The 22258-nt window shown below is 36.3% G+C and overlaps 2 protein-coding genes across 2 annotated transcripts in view; one reads left to right on the forward strand and one right to left on the reverse strand.

Moving 5' to 3' along the window:
- The window catches only part of LOC125826298 (uncharacterized), a 445897-nt gene that overhangs the window by 360918 nt on the left and 62721 nt on the right, over positions 1-22258 (reverse strand). The gene's annotated exons all lie outside the window — the stretch shown is intronic.
- On the forward strand, positions 1634-13358 carry LOC125826839 (pre-mRNA cleavage factor Im 25 kDa subunit 2-like). The gene is made up of 7 exons (XM_049506216.1): positions 1634-1929; positions 2489-2534; positions 6356-6449; positions 6610-6683; positions 12430-12516; positions 12631-12741; positions 12942-13358. Exons 1-7 carry the CDS (start codon positions 1811-1813, stop codon positions 13011-13013), a joined length of 603 nt encoding a protein of 200 aa, XP_049362173.1. The 5' UTR covers positions 1634-1810; the 3' UTR covers positions 13014-13358.

The raw sequence follows: 22258 nt of genomic DNA on the forward strand, positions 1-22258 counted from the left end.
CATAAGAGAAAGAGAGAGTGGTTTCTAAACTACTTAAAAAGAGAAAAGAGAAAATGAGTAATTTTGGGAACATAAATCTGAAAAGTCACTGTGCTTTTATCTTTTTTGACTTTATCCTTCACCAATATATAGGAGAGAGAAAATGAGTGTACTTTTAAAAAAAAATTGGAATGCGTATATTTTGTTTTTAAATTTTAATATTATTATTTTTTGAAGGGCAATTTGATAAACATTCAAAGTCTTCATCTATTTCTTAAACTTCGTGCCCGGTCAAATGTCGCCACATAAAATGGGACGGAGGGAGTACTTTGTATAACATTCATTAAATTGTATCCCAAATTATTTCAATAATTACCTGAATGTATCCTAACCACAAATTATCTTGTATTTTAAACAATCTGCTACAAAATACTATTATGAACTATAAAATTGTACCCAATTTCGAGGATGGATACTATATTTTGAAAAAAAATAAAAACAAATAAACTTTTAATATATTTTGTATAACATTCCGCCAAACCTACAATTCTTCAATCACACTAAGAATCACAAACATATTTTTGTATACAAACAAATTGTATTCATACTTATTTTGTATTCAAAAAAGCATACACACAATATTTCAAATCCATTTAAAGATTTCAATTGTAATATCACAAAATTAAAAAAAAATCTAGGAAAATCAAATGTATGCATGTTAATACTTTCAATAGCCATATTTGAAACACTTTCAAACAAATTAACGATTCACCGAGTTAACAAATACCTGGTCTATTATGTATTTAACGAATATTTCAAAAATCAAGATGGAAATTTCGTGCCAAATTGTGTTTCATCGAAATTCTAATAGATTATTTCAAAATCTTCTTCACTGCCAACAAAAAAACTCAAATAAATCAACTTCACTTCGACATAGATTAAGTATTATCAATAGAGTGTTAAAAGTCGATATTGAATTTTGAGGAATAAGGGAAAGAGGCACCCTGTCGATTATTGTTTGAAACATAACTGATTTGAAATTTTAGTGATATTTACCTTACATAAATCAGCCCTACAACAAACTAAAATATAACTATTTTTAATAAATATTAAAAAGGGAAAATTGTATAAAATAACAAACTAAATTCAAATTAAATGTTATAGCTATAGTTTATTTGATTTGTAATTCGCAGCAAACATCCCATTTTTTTGCCATCATTCAGTATACAATTAACCATTTTCGGTATACAATTAGCCATTTTCTACATTTCGGTATAAAATGTATAAAATGCGTTTGTGTTTGTATAAAGCGAGAGAAAAATGTATATACAAATATAAATACATATATTTTCGTCCTATACACTTATAATTATACAAATGCAGATCTTATTATACAAATTACAATGTATAAATGAATTTATACAAAACTGAACAATTTGTATAAAATTGGATGTATTTAGCGAATTATACAAATCAGAAGCTCCATAGCAAATATAAAATTTGTTATAGAGCGCAATTATACAAACTATATCTATAACATACAAATATATTTTTTTATGTTTGCTATATATGAAAGTTGTTCTATTGAAAATATGACTAAAAGATCCGGTTAAATACTAAAATATACAATTTTTTTTCCCCTTAAAAAGGACACAAAAGTCCGGAAGCATGTATTAATAGTAAAAATCAATTTCAGTAGGAGGGAAAAAGAGGAAAACCAAGGAAGAAGAAACCAGTATCATCAGCGAGCCGTCGCCGGAGTGTCATTCTCGCCGTCGCCGGAGTTTCATTCTCGCCGGTTGGCCCAAAAGAAGCGGTTGAACAGATCAAAATGGTCTCGTCGGCTATAGTGAACACATACCCACTCTCTAGTTATACATTTGGTACAAAAGAGCATAAAATGGAGAAGGATTCATCCGTTGCCGATCGCCTTGCTCGTATGAAAGTCAAGTACGATTCTTTCCCTTTAACCTTCCTTTCGTTCTTGATATTTTTCTTGTCGTTGTAGTACTTGGACCAAGTGATTCCCTAAAACCCTAGATTAAACCCTTTCGGGCCTTAATACTGTCCTGTTTTCTTTGGAGGCATCTCAATGTAATACTTAATTATTTGGATTAACAAATTAATAGGCGTTTAGACAATATTTGTGTTGAAGTTGTTTTTGAACATGGATTTCATTTAGAAATGTTGGTTTTGTGAAAGTTGTAGATTTGTGAATGGACCAGTATTTCAGTTAAAATCTCACAAGTAGGGTCTGCGGAGGGTAGAGTGTATATAGATCTTGCCCCTATCTTGGGATGTAGAGAGACTGTTTTCGATGGACCTTAGACTCAATATTTTAGTATTGCACTTGAAATTCGGAGAAGTTCACTATCACACTTAAGCATTTGCAAAAATACCTAAGTTTAGTATTCATGCCTAAACTGGTACTAAGGTTCTCTAGTACTCAACGTGTTCTACCTTTTTTTTTTCTTATTAACAAACATCTAAGATAACGCATTGTTTGCAGCTACATGAAGGAGGGAATGAGGACAAGTGTTGAAGGAATTCTCTTGGTATGGTTCTCCATTCTTCATTTCAATTTTTAATGCTTTTATTTGCGTTAGCTTTAATCTCACCCCTTTTTGATATTATTGTCACTTTTTCCGAAGCCTCCCCCCCAATAAAAAAACAGAGAAGAAAAAACCTCTGGGGTGGATGTATGTCTGGTTTTGTCCTAGATGCTGACTTATGTTCTGTGTGCTGCATCTTGTTGCTAGTTTATTATCACTTATAAAGCAGACAAGTTTTGTTTACAATGCACCTAGATGTGAATCTCAACAGGCAACATGAGAGAATAATTTTAGGAAAATTTCCTGAAGTTTGAACTGAATTCCTTAAGCTCAAGTGGCTGTTTTTCAACTAATCTGCCGTATTTGCAAGTTATGGCTATTGATTGTTACAAACATTACTAGGAGGGATAACATTAGGAAGGAGGATGTTCGGGACTAGGTGGGAGTGACCTCCGTGGTAGAAAAGATGCCGGGAGCGAGATTGAGATGGTTCGGGCATGTGAAGAGGGGGAACATAGATGCCTCATTGAGGAGGTGTGAGAGTGGCAGTGAAAGGGTTGAGGAGCGGTAGAAGAAGAATCGGGGAGAGGTGATTAGACATGACATGAAACATCTTCAGCTCACCGAGGGCATGATATAGATAGGAGAAAGGGGAGGTTGAGGATTTTGGGTAGAAGGTAAGTAGGTAGTTGAGCGTTGTCTCTCTTATCTGTGGGTGAGCTTGGCGATAGTTTAGAACATTTTGTTTGCTTACCTTTCCCTTATCTGTCTCACTACTATTGTGTGTGTTCTTTTCTTTACTTTGCTTATCTCTACTATTTTTTGTCGTCAATACTTTACTTGTCTTCCGTGATTTTAAACATAGGTGGTTTTCACTCTTGTTTTATTTTTGAGAATTTTTCACTCTTGTATTTCTCAAACCTGTTTTGAAAATGCTTTTCTCGAGCCGAGGGTATTATAAAAACAACCTCTCTACCTTATCGAAGGTAGGAGTAAGGTTTGCGTGCACCCCACCCTCCCCGGACCCGATTTATGGGATCACAGGTATGTTGTTGTTGTAATACTTTACCGAGGTAATGTCAGAATTGTACAACAAGCCCGAAACCTGTTAGGGAAGAGTTAAGAAAGTATCTTGGAAAGAATAGTTAGATCAGATGAATCATCACATGCTTATTTTGATGATCAATGCCACCTTTTTTAAAATCTAAGAAAGTGGGTGATGAATGTATTAGTATATACAAGTATATGTTGACTTGTAGAGATTTCCAAAAGGTTTATTGGCAAGCTCACGGCTTCATCTATCCTTCCACTCTCTTGAAATAACGAGCGTATATATCTAAATTATTTGCATTTTGATACCTCAATCTCGTCTAGTCTTGACCTCATCTTCGCTCTTCTCAATGTTGACTAATGACTAACCTTGGTTTGCATGTATTCAGTTTTACTTCCATTTACCCTAAAGTCTTTAGGAGTCGTTTGATTGAAAAAACAAGTTGCACAATGATTGTAATACATGGATTAATAATGTAGGGATTGTGAATCTCAAAAAAAGTATGTAGGGATTGTGATGCAAAGATTATTTTTTATCAGGTGTTTGGTTCATTGCATTGAAAATGAGATATGTAGTGTATAGTTTAAATCATGTGTTTGGTTTTAAGTTAGATAATTTTTTGTTTCCAATTATACTCTTGGTCCTTGAAGAAAGAGAAATGACCATGGTATTAAAAAACTTTGGAGAGAAGGAAATTTTGTCAATTCGATTATTATTCATGTGTAACTAATCAATGTAATGCTTATCCCACATAGGAGATGGTATAATAAAACGATGATTCCTGTATAAGTTATACAATGATTATTATACCAAGAAAGAAAATAGTAACCAAACAGAGGAACAAACGTTGTACAGTTCTATACTATAACTACTTTATCCTATACTGCAAATCAGATGACCCCTTACTCTCTAAAGTATTTCTCCCTAGTTCAAGCGCTTTTGGTTGACACCTCCCTGGTTTCATCAATTAAGTGAATTAGCACAATATAATCAGCAAATAGCATAGACTACGAGATTTCATCTAGTATTGTGATGGTTAGCTCATCTATAATTAGGGTTAGCTTGTTTTTCCTTCCTCTGATATTATGACTTGCCAAATTTTGCAAAATGGTTGAATTGGACCTGTATTTATGCATGCTATCTTTTAGTTTAGAAGATCAATTTGGAGTTTCTAGGAAGGAGGAAGAATCTCCATCTGATGTTAATTAACCCGGAGAAAGCATATGATAGCATATCTGGTTATGCTAATTTTCAAAGTGCCACAAGTCTGGCATGAAGATTTTTGTTGCAGCTTTATGATGAGGGCTTGAGTTAGAAAATTGGACAAAACAAAGTGGAATCTGATTATTAAGAATAAGAAAGGGCTTGAACTATCAATGTGTATGGTATTGACTGTTGGGTGGCTTGGGCCTCTAAGGCCTAGAATATCCACTAGGTGAATGCCATATTAAAGTGGATGACAAGATAGATGTGTTATTATTATTATGCTAGCAGTAGCTTATTCTTCAATTTTATTATTATTATTGTTGTATTTTTTACTTTGGTTATCTTTACTATTTTTACTGTCATCACTTTTTGTTATTCAATATTTTCATCATATCTTTTTACTCGTGCATTTTTTTCCAAACCTGTCCTGAAAAACGATTTTCTTGACCCGAGGGTTTATGGGAAACATCTCTACCCCACCCTCCCTAGACCTCATTTGTGGGACTACATTGGGTATGAGGTTGTTGTTTCTAAGATAGATGTGTGGTTACACAAAACTGGACCAGGTTAGAAATGTTCAGTCAAATAGAGGATGCAAGTGACACAGAGGATTAGTGAAAGAATATTACCTGAAATAGTTTCAACATATCCTAAGTATACTTTGGGTCTGTGCCTGTGGATGCAATACTATAATGATTAAAATTATTAAGGTAGAGAATAGCCATTGCTGCAAAAGACGATCTCCTGAAATCAAGGTGGATAAGTTAAAAACACAAAGGAAGTAAAGGATCTATAAAATTGCTCATTTAGTTGGGATTAAGGCTAAGTTTTTATTACATTCACAGTTGGTTCAGTGTTATCTTTTGATATTCTTAGTCTAGTTATAGATTTGCATGTCAATGCAGGGATGAATGTGCGCTTTAGATTATTTCTAGTTTTGAAGAACCTCTGTAGTAGAGAAGAATGATACGTAGGATTTATGTAATGTAACCCAACTATTTCAGAATTGAGGGATACTTGATGTTTAGAGAGTTATCTCCCACACTTCTTGAGTATTTTTGTACAGTTGGAAGAACTGGTGAACCGTGTGAGTTGGTTTGAATAAGAAGTATGTAGGACAGATGGCTTGAGTACACCTTTTCATATATCAAGCCTTTTCTTCTCTTGGTAGTGACTCACCTTTTGAGCAGTTTTTTCCTTGTTGAGACTGCCGATGATTGATGCTATTTCCTTCATAGAGCTACTATTAGCAGGTCTCAGGATTTTGTGATGGGAAAAGAATGAATATACACGCTCATCAAATTAAGAATTTAAGATGACTTGTCAGCTGCTTTCTTTTCCTCCAAATCTCAAAAATACTAGCTCATACTATTGAAAATTTGAAATTGTGCAGTTTTTACATTTCATATAGATTCTGTAGAGATACATGGCAAAGTGGTACCGCATAGAAGATATGTGAAAATACTAATTTTGGCACATAAATCATCCAGATCGGAGAAGTTTGTTTTATCAATGACACTCTGGTATCAAATATTCAGATATCACTAATTGTGTATAAAATTCACAGGTACAAGAACATAATCATCCTCATATTCTTCTTCTGCAAATTGGGAACACATTTTGCAAGCTCCCCGGTGGACGCCTAAAACCAGGAGAAAATGGTGTGTTCTTGTCTTTGTTTGTGACACATTGATTCTTACCATACTATTAAAAATTAAATTAAATTGAATTCTTATCATACTCTCTCCCTTTGTTTTTCTGGTAAGTCGTGAATTTCTTGCTAAGTTTCTATGTTTTTCTTCTCTCTTTCGTTATTTGCAGAAATCGAGGGTTTGAAAAGGAAACTCTCCAGCAAACTTGCAGCTAATCCTCCTGCCAATCAGCCAAATTGGAAGGTAATTTGGTGCCTGTTACACTGTTTAGTAGTCCCTCGTAGTCCCTCTGTTTTAATTTGTTTGTTTTACTTTTTTTTTTAGTCTATTTAAAAAAGAATGGCTCATTCCTAATTTGGTAACTCTTTAATTTCAACATCCCATGTGGCATGTTTGAGGCCACAAGATTAAAAGACATTTTGGTACATTATACACATCTTTAGTTTGAGACCACCATAATTAAAAGTCTTTTTACTTTCTTAAATTTCGTGCCAAGTCAAACTAACACAAACAAATTGAAATATAGTAGTTTTTTTTTCCTTGCATGGGAGATATAGGGGTATGGAGGTATTCAATACACTTTATGTTGTATGGAAATAGTGATAAAAGAAACAAGGATTGGACATCTTTTATTGTATAAGGTGTTAATTTTGAAGTACAATTTGTGTGGTTGAATATATAGGTGTTAAATGGGCGGGCTGGTTAAAATGGACTAAGAGTCTGTTTGGATTGGCTTAAAAGTTGGTCAAATCTACTTAAAAGTCATTTTTAGCTTTTGAGAGTGTTTGGCATAGTTAAAAATAACCTAACATAAGTTAAAAATGATATTATGAATGTCTATATAATATTTTTTCCTTCAATTTTTCTTTTATATGAACATTAAAGGGGGAGTGTTGTAAAACTAAGGTGGATCCCATGTGGGGCCCACCCATTTGAAGACTACCATCACCTGGCCAATTGAATGACTTCTTAATGGCCAAGTGATATGTTTGTACATTACTTTTTGGCTATAAATAGCCACTACTTTATTTACGAAGCAATAGAATACAATACTCTTTCTCTCTTTGCTTGTTCTTCCTTTTAAGTTAGTTATTAATCTTAGTTTGCTAAGTTAGTTATTTTATAATACTTTATTGCAACCTTAACCACACCAGTATCTCCTTGAGGCATATTCACCAGAATGTCAGCCAAGTGATTCAAAGACATCTGGCATTCAGAAGTCTGCGCAAAATAATTTTGGGACCCTAGCCATCCGGTAAACTATTGTCCAACAAAACCATTGATTGTAGTGAATAGTGTTGTGCCACGCAGTGAGCAGCCAGTCGGAAATAGGAGGTAGGCAGCCGTTGGAATTCCATCTGTTGTTGGCCAGGATCCCTGATGAACTTTTCAACATCTTGCTCCATCCTCATAATGGAAAGATGCTCTCGAGGGTTTTGTAAAGCCTCACGAAGAAACTGATCCACTGTGTTAACAACATCCTTCGACACTCTTCCCGAAATAGCACCAGCCAATGCCTAGGAATCATGCAGTTCAAATTGATTATTGTTCATAGAAGAAAATGAAGAATCAGTGTCCTTTGAATTCTTCGAAGAAGAAAGTATAACCCTTTGGGTGGCCCAGTGGTTTGGGCTTGGGACTTCCATGTTGGAGGTCTCAAGTTCGAAACCCCTTGCTAGGGAAAGCAAGGGATTTTCCTTCTGGGTTGAGCTCATCGCATCGGGCTTGCCTAGTGTGGGTTACCTCTCCTATGTGGTTTGTGAGCTATTGCATAGGAGCGGGGGTTTTACCCTGTGTGCACTCAAAGGGTAGCGACTGCTGGTTTCCCTTGTCATAAAAAAAGAAGAAGAAAAGTATAAGCCGTCTCATGCTAGCATCCAAGTCATCCACCTACCATGACTTCGATGGGGCTCTGAGATCATCAGCAACAGGCACAAAGCCCTCCATGGGTTCATTTTTCCAGCCCAACAATTTTTTTTTTTAAAAGTCCAAGAAAAACTAGGATTTGGACATGAAAGGAATCATCAAATCCAACTATAGTTCAAGATTCCAGAGAAGCTAGATTTGAAAATTCCAAAAAATTTCATAGTGATTGATAGAATCTAGAAGAGGTGAAAAAGAGGACAAAACGGTTCTAGGGTTTCGAGAGAATGTGTGAGACAGGAGAGAAAAAGAGGTTTTTGGACCAGTAGTCCAAACACCCAATGATGTAAAATCAGTTTGCTATAATTGGGTCTTTGTACGAACAAGCAAAGAGAGAAAGAATGTCGTATTATATTGTATTGTATTTGAATATATATTCCTTCGTAAATGAAGTAGTGGCTATTTATAGCCAAAAAATAATGTACAAACATATCACTTGGCCATTAAGAAGTCATTTAATTGGCCAAGTGATGGTAGTCTTCAAATGGATGGGGCCCACATGGCATCCACTTTTGTTTTACGACATTACAAGTGATGATATTCCTCAAATGGGTGGCCCCACATGGCATTCACCTTAGTTTTACAACACTCCCCCGTAGATGTCCATGTAAAAGTAAAGTTGAAGGAAAAAATATATATAGACATTCATAATACACATTGCTTGCTGCCTCATTAAAAACTTTTCTAGGAAAACCCAGTAGGATAAAATCTATACAAAGGTAAAAAGAGTGCAACACGTATTTTAGTCCCCTTGATAAAGACCATGATTCATATGGTTAAGTTTTCGCATTCCAATCTTGTGTACCATCTTTTTAAGAGTTGAGGCTGGTAAAGATTTGGTGAAATAAATCTATTGGATTATCACTTGAACGAATTTGTTGTACATCAATATCACCGTTCTTCTGAAGATCATGTGAAGAATAATTTTGGTGAAATGTGTTTCGTTCTATCTCCTTTTATGAAGCCTCCTCTTAATTGAGCTATGCATGTAACATTGTCTCAAAAAAGGATTGTGGGTACCTTGACATCACCCTCCAAACCACATCTTTCTTTGATGAAATGTATCACTGATCTCAACCATATGTATTCTCTACTTGCTTCATGAAAAGTAATTATCTGAACATGATTTGAAGAAGTAGTGACAATGGACTGCTTCGTAGATCGCCATGATATAGCAGTACCACCATATGTGAACAAATAGCCAGTTGGAGATCGAGCTTTATGTGGGTCAGATAAATAACCTGCATTTGCATGACCAACAAGATCTGAACTATCTTTGTTATTATAAAACAGACCCATATCATTGGTCCCATTTAGATATCGCAATATATGTTTAACTCCGTTTCAATGTCTTCGTGTAAGGGAAGAACTATATCTTGCTAACAAATTAATAGAAAATGCAATGTTAGGTCTCGTAGCATTAGCAAGATACATAAGTGCACCAATTGCACTAAGATATGGTACTTCAGGACCAAGAGGTGTTCCTCATTCTCTTCTTGAGATCGGAATAGGTCTTTACTCATTTCAAGTGATCGAACAACCATTGGAGTACTTAATGGATGTGCTTTGTCCATGTAAAAAACGTTTCAAAATTTTCTTTGTATATGCAAATTAATGGATGAAGACCCCTTCTGCTAAATGTTCAATTTGCAGCCCTAGACAAAGTTGTCTTTCCAAGGTCCTTCATCTCAAATTCTTTCTTTAGATATTCAACTGCCTTTTGGACCTCATTTGGAGTTCCAATGAGATTAATGTCATCAACATAAAACAAACCCCGATGTTGTTTTCTTAATAAAAATACAAGGACAAATGACATCATTTATATAATCTTCTATTATCAAGTACTCACTGAGGTGACTATACCACATGCGTCTTGATTGTTTTAAGCCGTATAATGACTTGTAATTTGATTGAGCACATTTCCCGAGATTTCATTTTATGCTTCAGGCATTTTAAGTCCTTTTGGAATTTTCATATAAATTTCATTATCAAGTGAATCGTAAAGATAAGTTATAACCATAACTATCAGATGTATTTCAAGACTTCCATGTACAACTAAATTGATGAGATGTCGAAAATTATTGCATCTATAACCGGTGAATATGTTTCTTCATAGTCGACACCGGGTCTTTGAGAGAATCCTTGTGCAACAAGGCGTGCCTTGCATCTTACAATTTCATTTCTCTCATTTCTTTTTCGTACAAATACCCATTTATAACCAACTGATTTTACATCATTAGGCGTTTGGACTACTGGTCCAAAAACCTCACGTTTAGCAAGTGAATTCAATTTTAACTGAAATGCCTCTTGTCATTTTGGCAAATGGCATCTTCGTTGACATTCTTCGACAGACAGAGGTTCAAGATCCTTACAATCTTGCATAATGTCAAGTGCAATGTTATATGCAAAAACATTATCCACCATAATTTTTGCTTGATTCACTTTTATCCCATTATTAGTAGAACTTATTGCTAGTTTTTCGTTCACTTGATACTCAGGATGATTGATATCTTCAGAAATATCAGGATTAATTAAATCTTGAATCTCTTTGTGAGATCCTTTTATAGTGTCATTTTTCGTGCTTCCTTTCTTAGGATTTTTATCCTTTGAACCCAATGGTCTGCCACGCTTTAGGCGTGTATGAGATTCAAAAGCTATGACACTAGTAGATGGTCCTGTTGGAATTGGATGGACACATTCTCTGCAGGAATATGTGACTTAGTTATCCTTTTCAAATCAACAAATGCGTCTGGCATTTGATTTGCTATATTCTGCAAATAGATGATTTTCTGGACCTTTTGTTCACACATAGGGGAATGTGGATCAAAATGAGATAGATGAAATTTTCCAGAGAATTTCTCTCTTAAGTTCTTTTTTGTCTCCCCCTAATTGCAGAAATGTTGTTTCATCAAATCGACAATCTGCAAATCTCGCACTGAATAAATCTCCCATCAATGGTTCCAGGTAGCGAATTATTGAGGGTGAATCAAACCCAACATATATTCCTAACCTTCTTTGGAGGTCCATCTTAGTGTGTTGTGGTGGTGCCACTGACACATATACAACACATCAAGAAATTCGTAGATGAGGATATTTGGTTCATAACCAAAAACTAATTGTGACGGAGAGTATTTAGTATAATGAGTCGGTCTGAGGCGAACAAGTGATGATGCATGTAAGATAGTATGACCCCAAACGGTAGTGGACAACGTTGTTTTCATAAGTAGAGGTCTTGCTATCAATTACATGCAACATCACTTGTTCGTCTCAGACCGACTTAAATAGATCACCTGATAGGTGATGGACCTGTAATAATCTAAATATATTTAATATTCGGTGTTTGTATGAACTAGTAACAATATGTTTTCCTAGTCTTGTAAATAAATTTCATAATCAAGTGAACCTTTAAGATAAGCTGTAACCACATCTATCAAATGTATTTCAAGACTTCCATGTATAGATAAATCGATGACGTTTCGAAAAGTTATTGAATCATTAGGCGTTTGGACTACTAGTCCAAACCTCACGTTTAGCAAGGAATTCAATTCTCTGATTGAATTGCCTCTTGCCATTTTGGCCAATCACATCTTCGTCGCCATTCTTGACAGACAGAGGTTCAAGATCCTCACCGTCTTGCATAATGTTAAGTGCAACGTTGTATGCAAAAACATTATCCACCATAATTTTTGATCGATTCAGTTTTATACCATTATCAGTAGAACTTATTGATAGTTCTTTGTTCACTTGAGACTCGTTTTTTGTTTTTGACTTAAAAAAAAGTTTAAGAGTAGATACTCCGCTACTTTTCATTTTTTTAACTTAAAAGTTACTAAAGTTTGACTTTTTAAAAACAACTTTTTTTAAGTTAAGCCAAACGGGCTATAAGTTGATAAATAACCTGGCCGAAAGTTACTTGGGCTGAAATGGGATAAAAAGTGTGTCAAAAGCCAACCAGCCCAATTATTACTTGGCTTTATTTGTTCTTATATAAGGTATAACTCTCTCTCTCTCTCTTTTGAAATTTAAATAAATACATATTCCTATGATGTGGCATTTGTAAATGCAGATAGGTGAGTGCGTGGCCACCTGGTGGAGGCCGAACTTTGAAACCATAATGTATCCATACTGTCCTCCACACATAACAAAACCTAAGGTACAGTAGTATCAAGTTTTTTTGATTGACTGATCTATCCCGTTGTTTCATGAATCACTGATCTATCCCTTGTTTCATATTTGCCTGATTTAGTTCTCTTTGAATGTCGTGCAGGAGTGTAAGAAGCTCTTCCTCGTTCACTTATCTGAAAGAGAGTACTTTGCTGTCCCCAAAAATCTAAAACTTCTTGCTGTGCCATTGTTTGAACTTTATGACAATGTTCAGGTATAGAATGATTTATGGTTTCTCTGTTGCCTCCTATTCTGTTCTTTCAAGTTAGTTTGCATATAAGAACACTGTGATCAAAGGTTCCTTTACAGGATTGTGTTATCTGGTGTAATCTTTCAACAGCGAGTACTATTCATATATGCGATCATCTTTATAATATTTTCTCATCATACTGATGCTCTCCTAATTCATGGCAGAGATATGGACCTGTAATATCTACAATTCCTCAACAGCTTTCCAGATTGCAGTTCAACATGATCCATCAATAGATAGTAGATGGACATTCAAGTTCTCCTCCGGGATGAAAATGGCATCAAAATGATTTGGTTTGGTTCCCATAGTTTGAGGGTGACTGAGGCCTACTCCATGACTTGATTCACTTTTCTACAATAGGCAGATAGATGACACTCATCTGATTGTTTGTGTTAAATTGGCTTCTTTTGGACGGCAACAATGATGGATACAGAATGATAGCCTGTTAATATGCAACTTTGCAGTTACAATATTGACATATTTTTGCGTACTTGCTTGTTGAATATTGACATAGTGCTGTTAAGTTTCTTTCGTTCGGAGAGGCTTTTAGAAGTAGCAATTCTAAGTGATCTTTCTTCTGTTGATGAACGCGGTGCAGTTCTCGTCTAAAATTTTGTTTCTGGCCTTTGATTTTCAAATGTTTCATTATAGAATACTGAAATTTTGCAGCTTTGTATTGCTTTCTTCTAAACCAATCTAACTCCCACTTAAAGATTTCAAGTGCTGCTATGTTTTGGGATGATCTCCTATCAGTTGTACGTATCCTACTCTTGATAATTGAAGGACTGAATGTGTTACACAGTTCCTCTAGCATCTAGGATTTTTCTTACCATCTTAACTAGCTTATTGTGGTCTAGAACTTTTACATGTTCATAAAGATACATCCAGCCTCCATTGCCTAGAGTTTTGTCCATTCAGCTAATTACCTTGCCAACCCCTAATTTACTCGTTTCTTTCTACTGGAGCAATCAAATTAAAATGTTTATTCATCAAATACCTTCTCAGTTCCTTCTTCTTATACCTTCCTTTTATTGATACTAACCAACTCATATAGTTCCCCCAGACTCAACACTTGTTCTTCGATTTGCAAATGTAGCATAGTATTTGCTGGTTGTAATTTGGTTATGCTCTTGAATCTATTTCAGCATGTCAGTGGAAGCTTGTATCTTCCCTTTTGACTTGACTGCAGTTTACCATTCCTATTGTGCTTTAATTTCACCCGTCTTTCAGTCATGTGTTGCACTAGTGGTGTCTGAGTTAGCAGCACATTATGCGTTTGATTATTTGAATGAGTAGCTGCAATTAAAGGCTCAAAAGAACTTAAGAGCCTAGAATGTGGGAGCAACTTCAGAAGTAATGGTACTAGAAGCAGGGGGGGGGGGGGGGGGGGGGTTACACTTTAGCTAGTGATAAGTGACAATCAAGATAATTTCATGGAATGTGAGGGGCCTGAATCAGGCAAATAAAAGGCGTGTAATCAAGAATCTAAACCAAGGGTGGAAGGCTGATGTTTATTGCTTCCAAGAGACCAAGATTGAAGGGAATGTGAAAAACATTATTAAAGATTTATGGGCAAACAGAGGAGTGGAATTTTGTCAACTTGAAGCTAGTTGTACTAGAGGGGGCATCCTAATTTTTTGGGACGGGAAAGTTTGGATAGGGGAGGTTAGCAGTGTGGGAGCTTACTTTATATCTTGCAAGTTCACAAGTAAAAGTCTTGGCTTCACCTGGGTACTTACTGGCATCTACGCTCCAAATAGTAGAGAAGAAAGAGAAGAAGTTTGGTGGGAAGTTGGGTCAGCTAGAGGTCTGTTCAACGGCCCTTTGGTAGTTTGTGGGGATTTCAACACAGTTAGATTCCCCTTTGAGAAGAAAAATTATTCAAGAATCACAAAATCGATGACTGACCTATCTGATTTATGAGCTTGTTGGACCTTCAATTAGCAGGTGGAAGTTACACATGGAGGAAAGGGGACAAACATGACATTACAGCTAGGCTAGATAGGTTTCTAGTGTCTGATGAGTGGAATGAAGGCTTCAAAAATATCAAGCAATCAATCTTGCAAAAGGTGGTGGAGGTCCTTTGATTGTGAAGGAAGGCTAGATTTCATCTTAGCCTTTAAGCTGAAAGCACTTAAAGTTAAGTTGAGAGAGTGGAGCAAATCAGCGCAAGGAAACTCGGCATTACAGAAACAGAACATAGTTAATCAACTTGCTGAATTTGAGGAAGTCCAAGATCAAAGAACTCTTGGGGAAGAGGAGATCCACTCAAAAGCTGAACTAAAGTTAGAGTTTGAAAATATAGCTAAATATGAGGAAATTGCATGGAGACAGAGATCAAGGGTTAATTGGCTGAAACAGGGCGACAACAATACCAAGTTCTTCCACAGAACTGCCAACTCGCACAGAAGATACAACAATATTGATGAACTAAATGTGTATGTATGTGGGGGGGGGGGGGGGGGGTGAAGTAGTCAGGAAGACATAAAGAAGGAAATTGTAGTTTTCTATCAGAACTTATATTCTGAAACAGAAATTTGAAGACCTTCAGGTGGATGCAGGATGAATCACAAAATTAATACTGAAGATAATCTCATGCTTCAGAAGGAATTTGAGGATCAAGAGATATGAGATAGTGTCAAACTTTGTGCTAGTGACAAAGCTCATGGTCTTGATGGTTTTACCATGGCCTTTTATACCTATTGTTGGGAGGTTATTGGGAAAGATGTGATTGCTACAGTCAAGAACTTTCATGAGAGGTACATTTTTGAGAAAAACTTCAACTCTACCTATGTGACTTTAATTCCAAAAAAAAAAAGGGTGCTAAGAAGCTCATTGGCTTCAGACCCATTAGTCTAATTGGTAGCGTGTACAAGATCATCTCCAAAATACTCACCGAGAGAATCAAAAGGCTTATGCACAAACTGGTGTACCCCCAACAGTTGGCCTTCATAAAAGGGAGACAAATAATGAATGCCATTCTTAGATGGCATGAGTGTGTTGATGCTAGAACTAGAAGCAGTGCCCCAGACATCCTATGTAAGCTGGACATTCAAAAAGCTTATGACCACCTCGATTGGAAGTTCATGTTGGAAACTCATTCTAAAAGGGGTTTTGGAGGTAGATGGTTAAGATAGATGAAGTTTTGCGTCAACACTGTGAAATTCTCAGTTCTAATAAATGGCTCTCCTACATGTTTCTTCTCTTCACAAAGAGGTTTAAGACAAGGAGATCCATTATCTCCCTTTCTTTTTATTATCGCTATGGAGGGGCTAAACGATATGTTGAAAATCGTTCAAGAAAAGTTGTGGCTGAGAGGTTTTAGGGTATCCAGTAGAGTGGGGGCTGAGCTGGAGATTACTCACTTACAATATGCAGATGACACTCTTGTCTTTTGTGATGCTAACAAGAACCAACTCAAGATCTTAAGGGTAATCTTTGTTATTTTTGAAGCTATCTCTGGGCTTCACATCAATTGGAACAAGAGTTTCTTGTATCCAGTAAAGTCCCTAATTTACCCTCTCTGGCTAGGATTTTGGGTGGAAGGACAGGAGACCTACCAACTACATACTTGGGGATGCCCTTGGGAGCCAAATGTAAATCTATAGGCATTTGGAATGGGGTGATTGAAAAATGTGAAAAAAGGTTGGCGAATTGGAAGAGCCAGTACCTTTCTTTAAGAGGAAGATTAACACTCATCAATAGTGTTTTGGACTCTATGCCTACCTATATGATGTCGCTTTTCCCTATTCCTGATGGTGTTATTGACAGACTTGATGCTTTGAGGAGGAACTTCCGGTGGGAAGGAAATAGTGAAACCAAGAAATTACACTTGGTTAAGTGGCATACTCTGATTGAGAGTAAACAGGCAAGGGGATGGGGATAAGGAATTTAAAAACTCAAAATCAGCGCCTTATGATGAAGTGGCTATGGAGATTTGCTTCCAGTGAGCAAGCTTTGTGGAAAGATGTAATACAAGCCAAATATGAAATGAAGGATCTCTGGATAACTAAAATGGTCACTAGCACTTATGGATCAAGCCATTGGAGAGCCATCAGAAACCTTTGGCCAAAGCTTAGAGGAAACTGCAGTATTAAATTAGGTAATGGTAGGAAAACCTCTTTTTGGAAAGATAGATGGCTAGAACAAGGATCTCTAAAAACCTTGTTCCCAGATATTTTCACCCTAAACCAGCAGCAAAGGGCCACTGTGGCAGAGATGTGGTCAAACCAAGGGTGGAATATGAGTTTTAGAAGACCTCTAAATGACTGGGAGATCCAAAGGTTGGTGGAGTTTTACAAGGTCTTGGGGCAGTTCAAAGGAACTATTGATGCACAAGATAGTTTGGGATGACAAGATCACAATCAGGACAATTTCAGTGTTAGAAGAGCTTACAAAAAGTTTAATCCTTGTAACAGTCAGAGGAATGGGTGGCCATGGAAGCTGATATGAAAAACTAAAATCCACTACAAAGTGTCTTGTTTTACTTGGCTCCTCGCTAAGCAAGCAGTTTTGACCCAGAAAAATCTTATGAAAAGAAATATTCAACTGAGTCCTAGGTGTCTTCTATGTGGTGAAGAAGAAGCAGGGATTGTCAACCATCTCTTCCTTCACTGTAGAATAACCAACATTTTGTGGAATATTTTTATCAATTTGAAGGGCATGAAGTGGGTTATGCCTAGGAAAGTTACGCAGACCCTGAAGATATGGAGCATTTATGCAAGCATTACTGGGCATAAAGAAAGATGAAAAATCATTCCGGCTTACATCTGGTGGTCTGTGTGGAAAGAAAGAAATCTCAGATGCTTCCAAAACAAGAGTAATTCCATCCAGAAGATTAAGATGAATTGCTTAGTTTTTTTTTTGTAAACAAGAGTACATGGTAGATCTAGAATCAGTTACAGATGTTTTAGGTTCCTTGTAAAATTTTTCTATAGGATTAAAGATCTTCCTGCTACTCTCCACAATTGTAATTAGGAACTGTAATTTGTTGTGGTAGGTTCTAGTTTTTATTTTGGAATAGAATACAAGTTGTTACCTTCTAAAAAAAAACAAAAAAAACAAATTTTGTATGTATTATGATCCTTTGTAGTTTGCTGGTAGCATGGAGAATGCTTGATCCATGTTTGCAATATTACTAGGCCTCATATCTACATTCTTTGTTTGTTCCACAACCTTTTCTTTCCCTTTGTTTGACTTGGCCTGTAGCTTTTGTTGGATGACCCTAAATGTTAAAAAAATGGCGTGAATCATGGCGAGCCTAGATATCGTTCCCTTGGAGGGTCTTGTAAAGTTTTTGCAATAAAAGTTTTCAAAATTCATACTAAAAAAATCATGTACTAACACATGAAAAATTGAGAGAATCGTTTAATTCCTGTTAGTAGCCCCTAACTGCTAAAAAAGTGTCGTGAATCTAGTGAGATTATATGTATTGTTTTCCTACGTTATTACAGAGGGTTTTGTAAAGTTTTTACAAAAAAGTTCCTGAAATTTATATCACCAAAAAATTCATGTATATTATACACAAATAATTGAGAAAATCCCCTAATTTCTATTGAATGGTCCCTAAACTCTAAAAGAGTGGCATCAACCATGGTGAGTTAATAAGTAATTGTTCTCCCAAGTCATTACAAATGATCCTATAAAGTTCTGCAAAAAAAAAGTGCCCAAAATTCGTATCATCAAGAGCTTTAGGTAATAACTCACACGAAAAAATATATGAGAAAATTGCCTAATTCTTGTTGAGTGACCCTAACTCCTATAAAGCGACATGAATCATGGTGGAACAATAAGTATTGTTCCTAGTTGCTCCCCAATATACACGCAAGTGTACGTGGTCGCACAAGTAATATAGATTCTTTAAAGAAACGAGTTATCGTTCCAAAGGGATTATGATCGATTTATATCTAACACTCAATTCCACAAATAAACTAAAAGTAACCTTTTTAAGAGTTGGTGATGATTGTTTACTACTACTACTACGAATTATGCAATAACTAAAAGTAACTGCTTGTGAACGACTTTAAGATGATGTTTCAAGCAAGTAAAAGACAATTCCAAGGCTACAACATGCAATGAATCTCATGTATCATATTATCGGCTTAGAACTAATTTTAGTTGTCAAGTTATTGGTTTACAGGGTTAATTGTATGAGTTGGGTTACACATCTCTAGTCGCCTACTCCAATTAGCTGCCTAACTACATCGTTGAGCGGGGATAAACAGACTAACTGGCGAGCATTTATATTTCATCTTGTTTTTTAACCAAGCGAGTTGTTTGTCCGGGCGTCACTTCTGAACATAAATCACCTCAACTTAATGGGTCGATCAAGCTCTCTATATTCTCTGGTCTATCTAATCCCTCCTCTCTCGATTTTAAGATGAGACAATAGATTTATCTAATAGTGCGCAAGCATAAATTACTAAAACAAGAATATAAAAGTAACTTATAATGGCAACCAAGAATTAATTCATAAACCTTAAATATTCAACATTCGATTCGTAACTACAGCCCCAAAACTAGGGAATTTAGCCACTCATGCTATTAGAAAACCACAAAATACTATTGTTCATGTGATATTTGGAAAATAGAAGAGTTAGAAGATCGAAACCTATTACAAACGATGAAACTTGCTCTTGCACACCAAAATAATGTCGAATACCTACAAATTAGCCTAGGGGTCTATATATAGAAGTTAGGAAAATTAGAGCCTAAATCTACTTCAACAAAGAGTCCTTTTTAAATCAAATTTCGCTTAAACGTCCGCAAGGCTGTGGGGCATTGCGCCCTAATCGCGCCTGGCAGGCTGGCGCGCCGCGCTGCCAGTGCGCCAAAATGCAGCCCCAGTAAACTGGGCATTGACGCGTCACGCCCTTGCTGTGCCAATGATGCTGGGGTGCCGCGCCAGCTTTTTCTTCTGGCGTCACTTGTCGTCTTCAACTCATGTTCCTTCCTTGAATCGATCACTTCCCTTAGGAACCCTGCAAAATTGCTAATCATGTATGTTAGTATGCAATCATCACAATTCTAAGTAAAACATGTTAGTTTGATTAGTGAATGTCCTTAAACTCACGTTAAAAGATGAGTAAATTTGTAGTAATTGGGCATATAAATATGCCCAAGATCACCACCTCACACTTGTTAGTCCTCGAACAAACTCTATCTTATTAAATCACACTCTTTTGCATATCTATTTGACTTATCAACCCACCTTAAAATCAACCAAACATTTTTAATCATGATTTTGTAGTTCACAATGGATGCAACATTTCAAAACTTGTACACCAAGTTACAACACATATGCTCAAAGAATGACTCTTTTACTATTTTTCTCGTCTAATGCAACTCATACAAACAGACCAATTAGATAATCCGAACATATGCCATGAATGTCCTCACTTATTTGTGTTTAGTATATAGCCTTTCACTCAAGCAATCATATTATGAACAAGGCCCATTTTTCACACAATCAACTCACTCTCACAAATAAAGTTCTTACTTCTCTCAGCATGCCATAAGCTTGCCCATAGTGTATTCTCACTTTCACATTGTATTTCTCAAGGAATCAAAAAAGACTTCTATTTGGTTATAATGTTGGCCTAAGGTAAGGGAGGGAATATTTAGGAATCATTTTAGTGACTACACCTCCCTAATGCACATGTCATTATTATGCCAACAAAAATCCTCCTTAGCTTTTCTTTCTTCTTAGTACGCACTTCATGAATGTTTTCTTTGTTGCTCCATCTTTGCCCATTATTCTTTTTTTTAATGCCTTCGCGCTAGCCACCCCCACTCGAGATTTTAAGGTCCGAGTGAGGTACACAATAACAATGGTAGGACCAGGGCCAATGTTTAGAGCATATTTCTGAAATAGCAACCCTCAATTTAGTTGAGGTGCACAATGTCACTAAGGACCAGGCCAAACCAGAGTTTCACTTATTCTTTTCTTTTCCACACAATTTAGAATTTCACCCTTTCTCATATCAACCAACATTTTCAACCCTTCTTCTTAACATAGTGCATTAAGGATTTCATTGGGATCAAAATACTTTGGTATCAAGCAAACAGGTTTCGGCTTATCATGTGGCTTATCAACAAACAAGGCTAAATGCTCAATTGGGCTTCACTAGAGGTAATTTCAATGGTAGGCATACAATTAGAGTCAAGAATTGACTTTTTTCAAAGAAACGCCTCAATCACATTCCCTAAGTCATACAAGATACTTATTCAACACACACAAGACAAGTTTTAGATATCAATTAAAGCAAGAACCAAAACAACAACTCACCACTCATGGCATCATGACACATATAAGGACATATCAACTATCCTGCTCATACATCTTGCATTACGGTACTACTACACAATTAAGCCCATTTATTGTTGTTTAGAGTCACAACTAAGAACACATGCTTGTTTCAAGATTAACATTTTTTTGCATTTTTCCACTTATGACTACCTATGACGTCTGCCTGACTTTTTTAGACATAGTTTCAAAAGACCAAGGTTGGTTTCTCAATCCTACTCCTCTATGTGACATCAACCAAGCGGCACACTAAGTGAGGGGCACTTGGGGGGGGACACATCATGAACTTCCTCCTCAATTTGTAAAGCCCGGAGGTACCTAGTAATGATGCTCCCATAACATAAACGCCATCTGTTATTTGTACTAAACTTAAGCATGTTTTGCTTCAAAATAGCCCTCATATTCATCGGCAAACCCTTCATCAAACGGTATACCAGGACCAATCTCTCCCTAGTGACATCAGTCGTATGCTTACACAGTAGTAAGGTGCTACACACAATTTTCAACCAAATGCGACCTCCAAATTGTATTGACCATAGTGAAGAGTCAAATGACGTACCGTGTCTCTAACCCTATCCCATTGTGCAACACAATTCACCCCACACAAAGTATGCCTAATATCACGATAAGGGGGTCTTTCAATCATTGCCAGAAATTCAGAATTGTCACAATTTGGTGTACCAAAAAATTCATTCAAGGCTTCCACACTAAATCTCACCCTACTATCCCTAATTAACCCTTGGTTTAACCCAACACGATGTGTATTCCAATTTGCATAAAATTCATGGACTAAGCTTAAATTGCACTCACCTTGATCCACAAAGACATATTGAAGCTCCAAAGCATAGATTTGGGCGTGAATGTGGGGAAATTCTTGTCGCAACCGCCCCTCATCTACATACTCATCACCTAGTTACTTGGATTCTTGTTGACATTTGTACCAATTCTCTCCATAATGCATTAAAGCTTGCTTGCCAAATTTTTGAGGCGGCAAATTGGTAGTTTCTCGATTAGAACTTCCGACAGTCGCTCCTTTCCTACTCCTCTTAGTACCTGAACCACTGGCAACATTCTTACCTTTAGGAGCCATTGTTACACCAAACAATGGAAGAAAAGGAAAAAAACAATTTGGGGAAGAAAAGAGGTGAGGTCGGGTGGGCAGTAGGGTGGGGTGGG

The sequence above is a fragment of the Solanum verrucosum genome, unplaced genomic scaffold (assembly GCF_900185275.1).
Source record: "Solanum verrucosum unplaced genomic scaffold, falcon-dt-bn FXZP01001106.1, whole genome shotgun sequence".
In the NCBI taxonomy this organism is placed as follows: Eukaryota; Viridiplantae; Streptophyta; class Magnoliopsida; order Solanales; family Solanaceae; genus Solanum; species Solanum verrucosum.

Coding starts and splice junctions, on each gene's coding strand:
- LOC125826839 (XM_049506216.1), top strand. CDS start 1,811: ATGGTCTCGTCGGCTATAGTGAACACATACCCACTCTCTAGTTATACA. Junction 2,535..6,355: donor GTGTTGAAGGAATTCTCTTG/GTATGGTTCTCC, acceptor TAAAATTCACAG/GTACAAGAACATAATCATCC. Junction 6,450..6,609: donor CCTAAAACCAGGAGAAAATG/GTGTGTTCTTGT, acceptor CGTTATTTGCAG/AAATCGAGGGTTTGAAAAGG.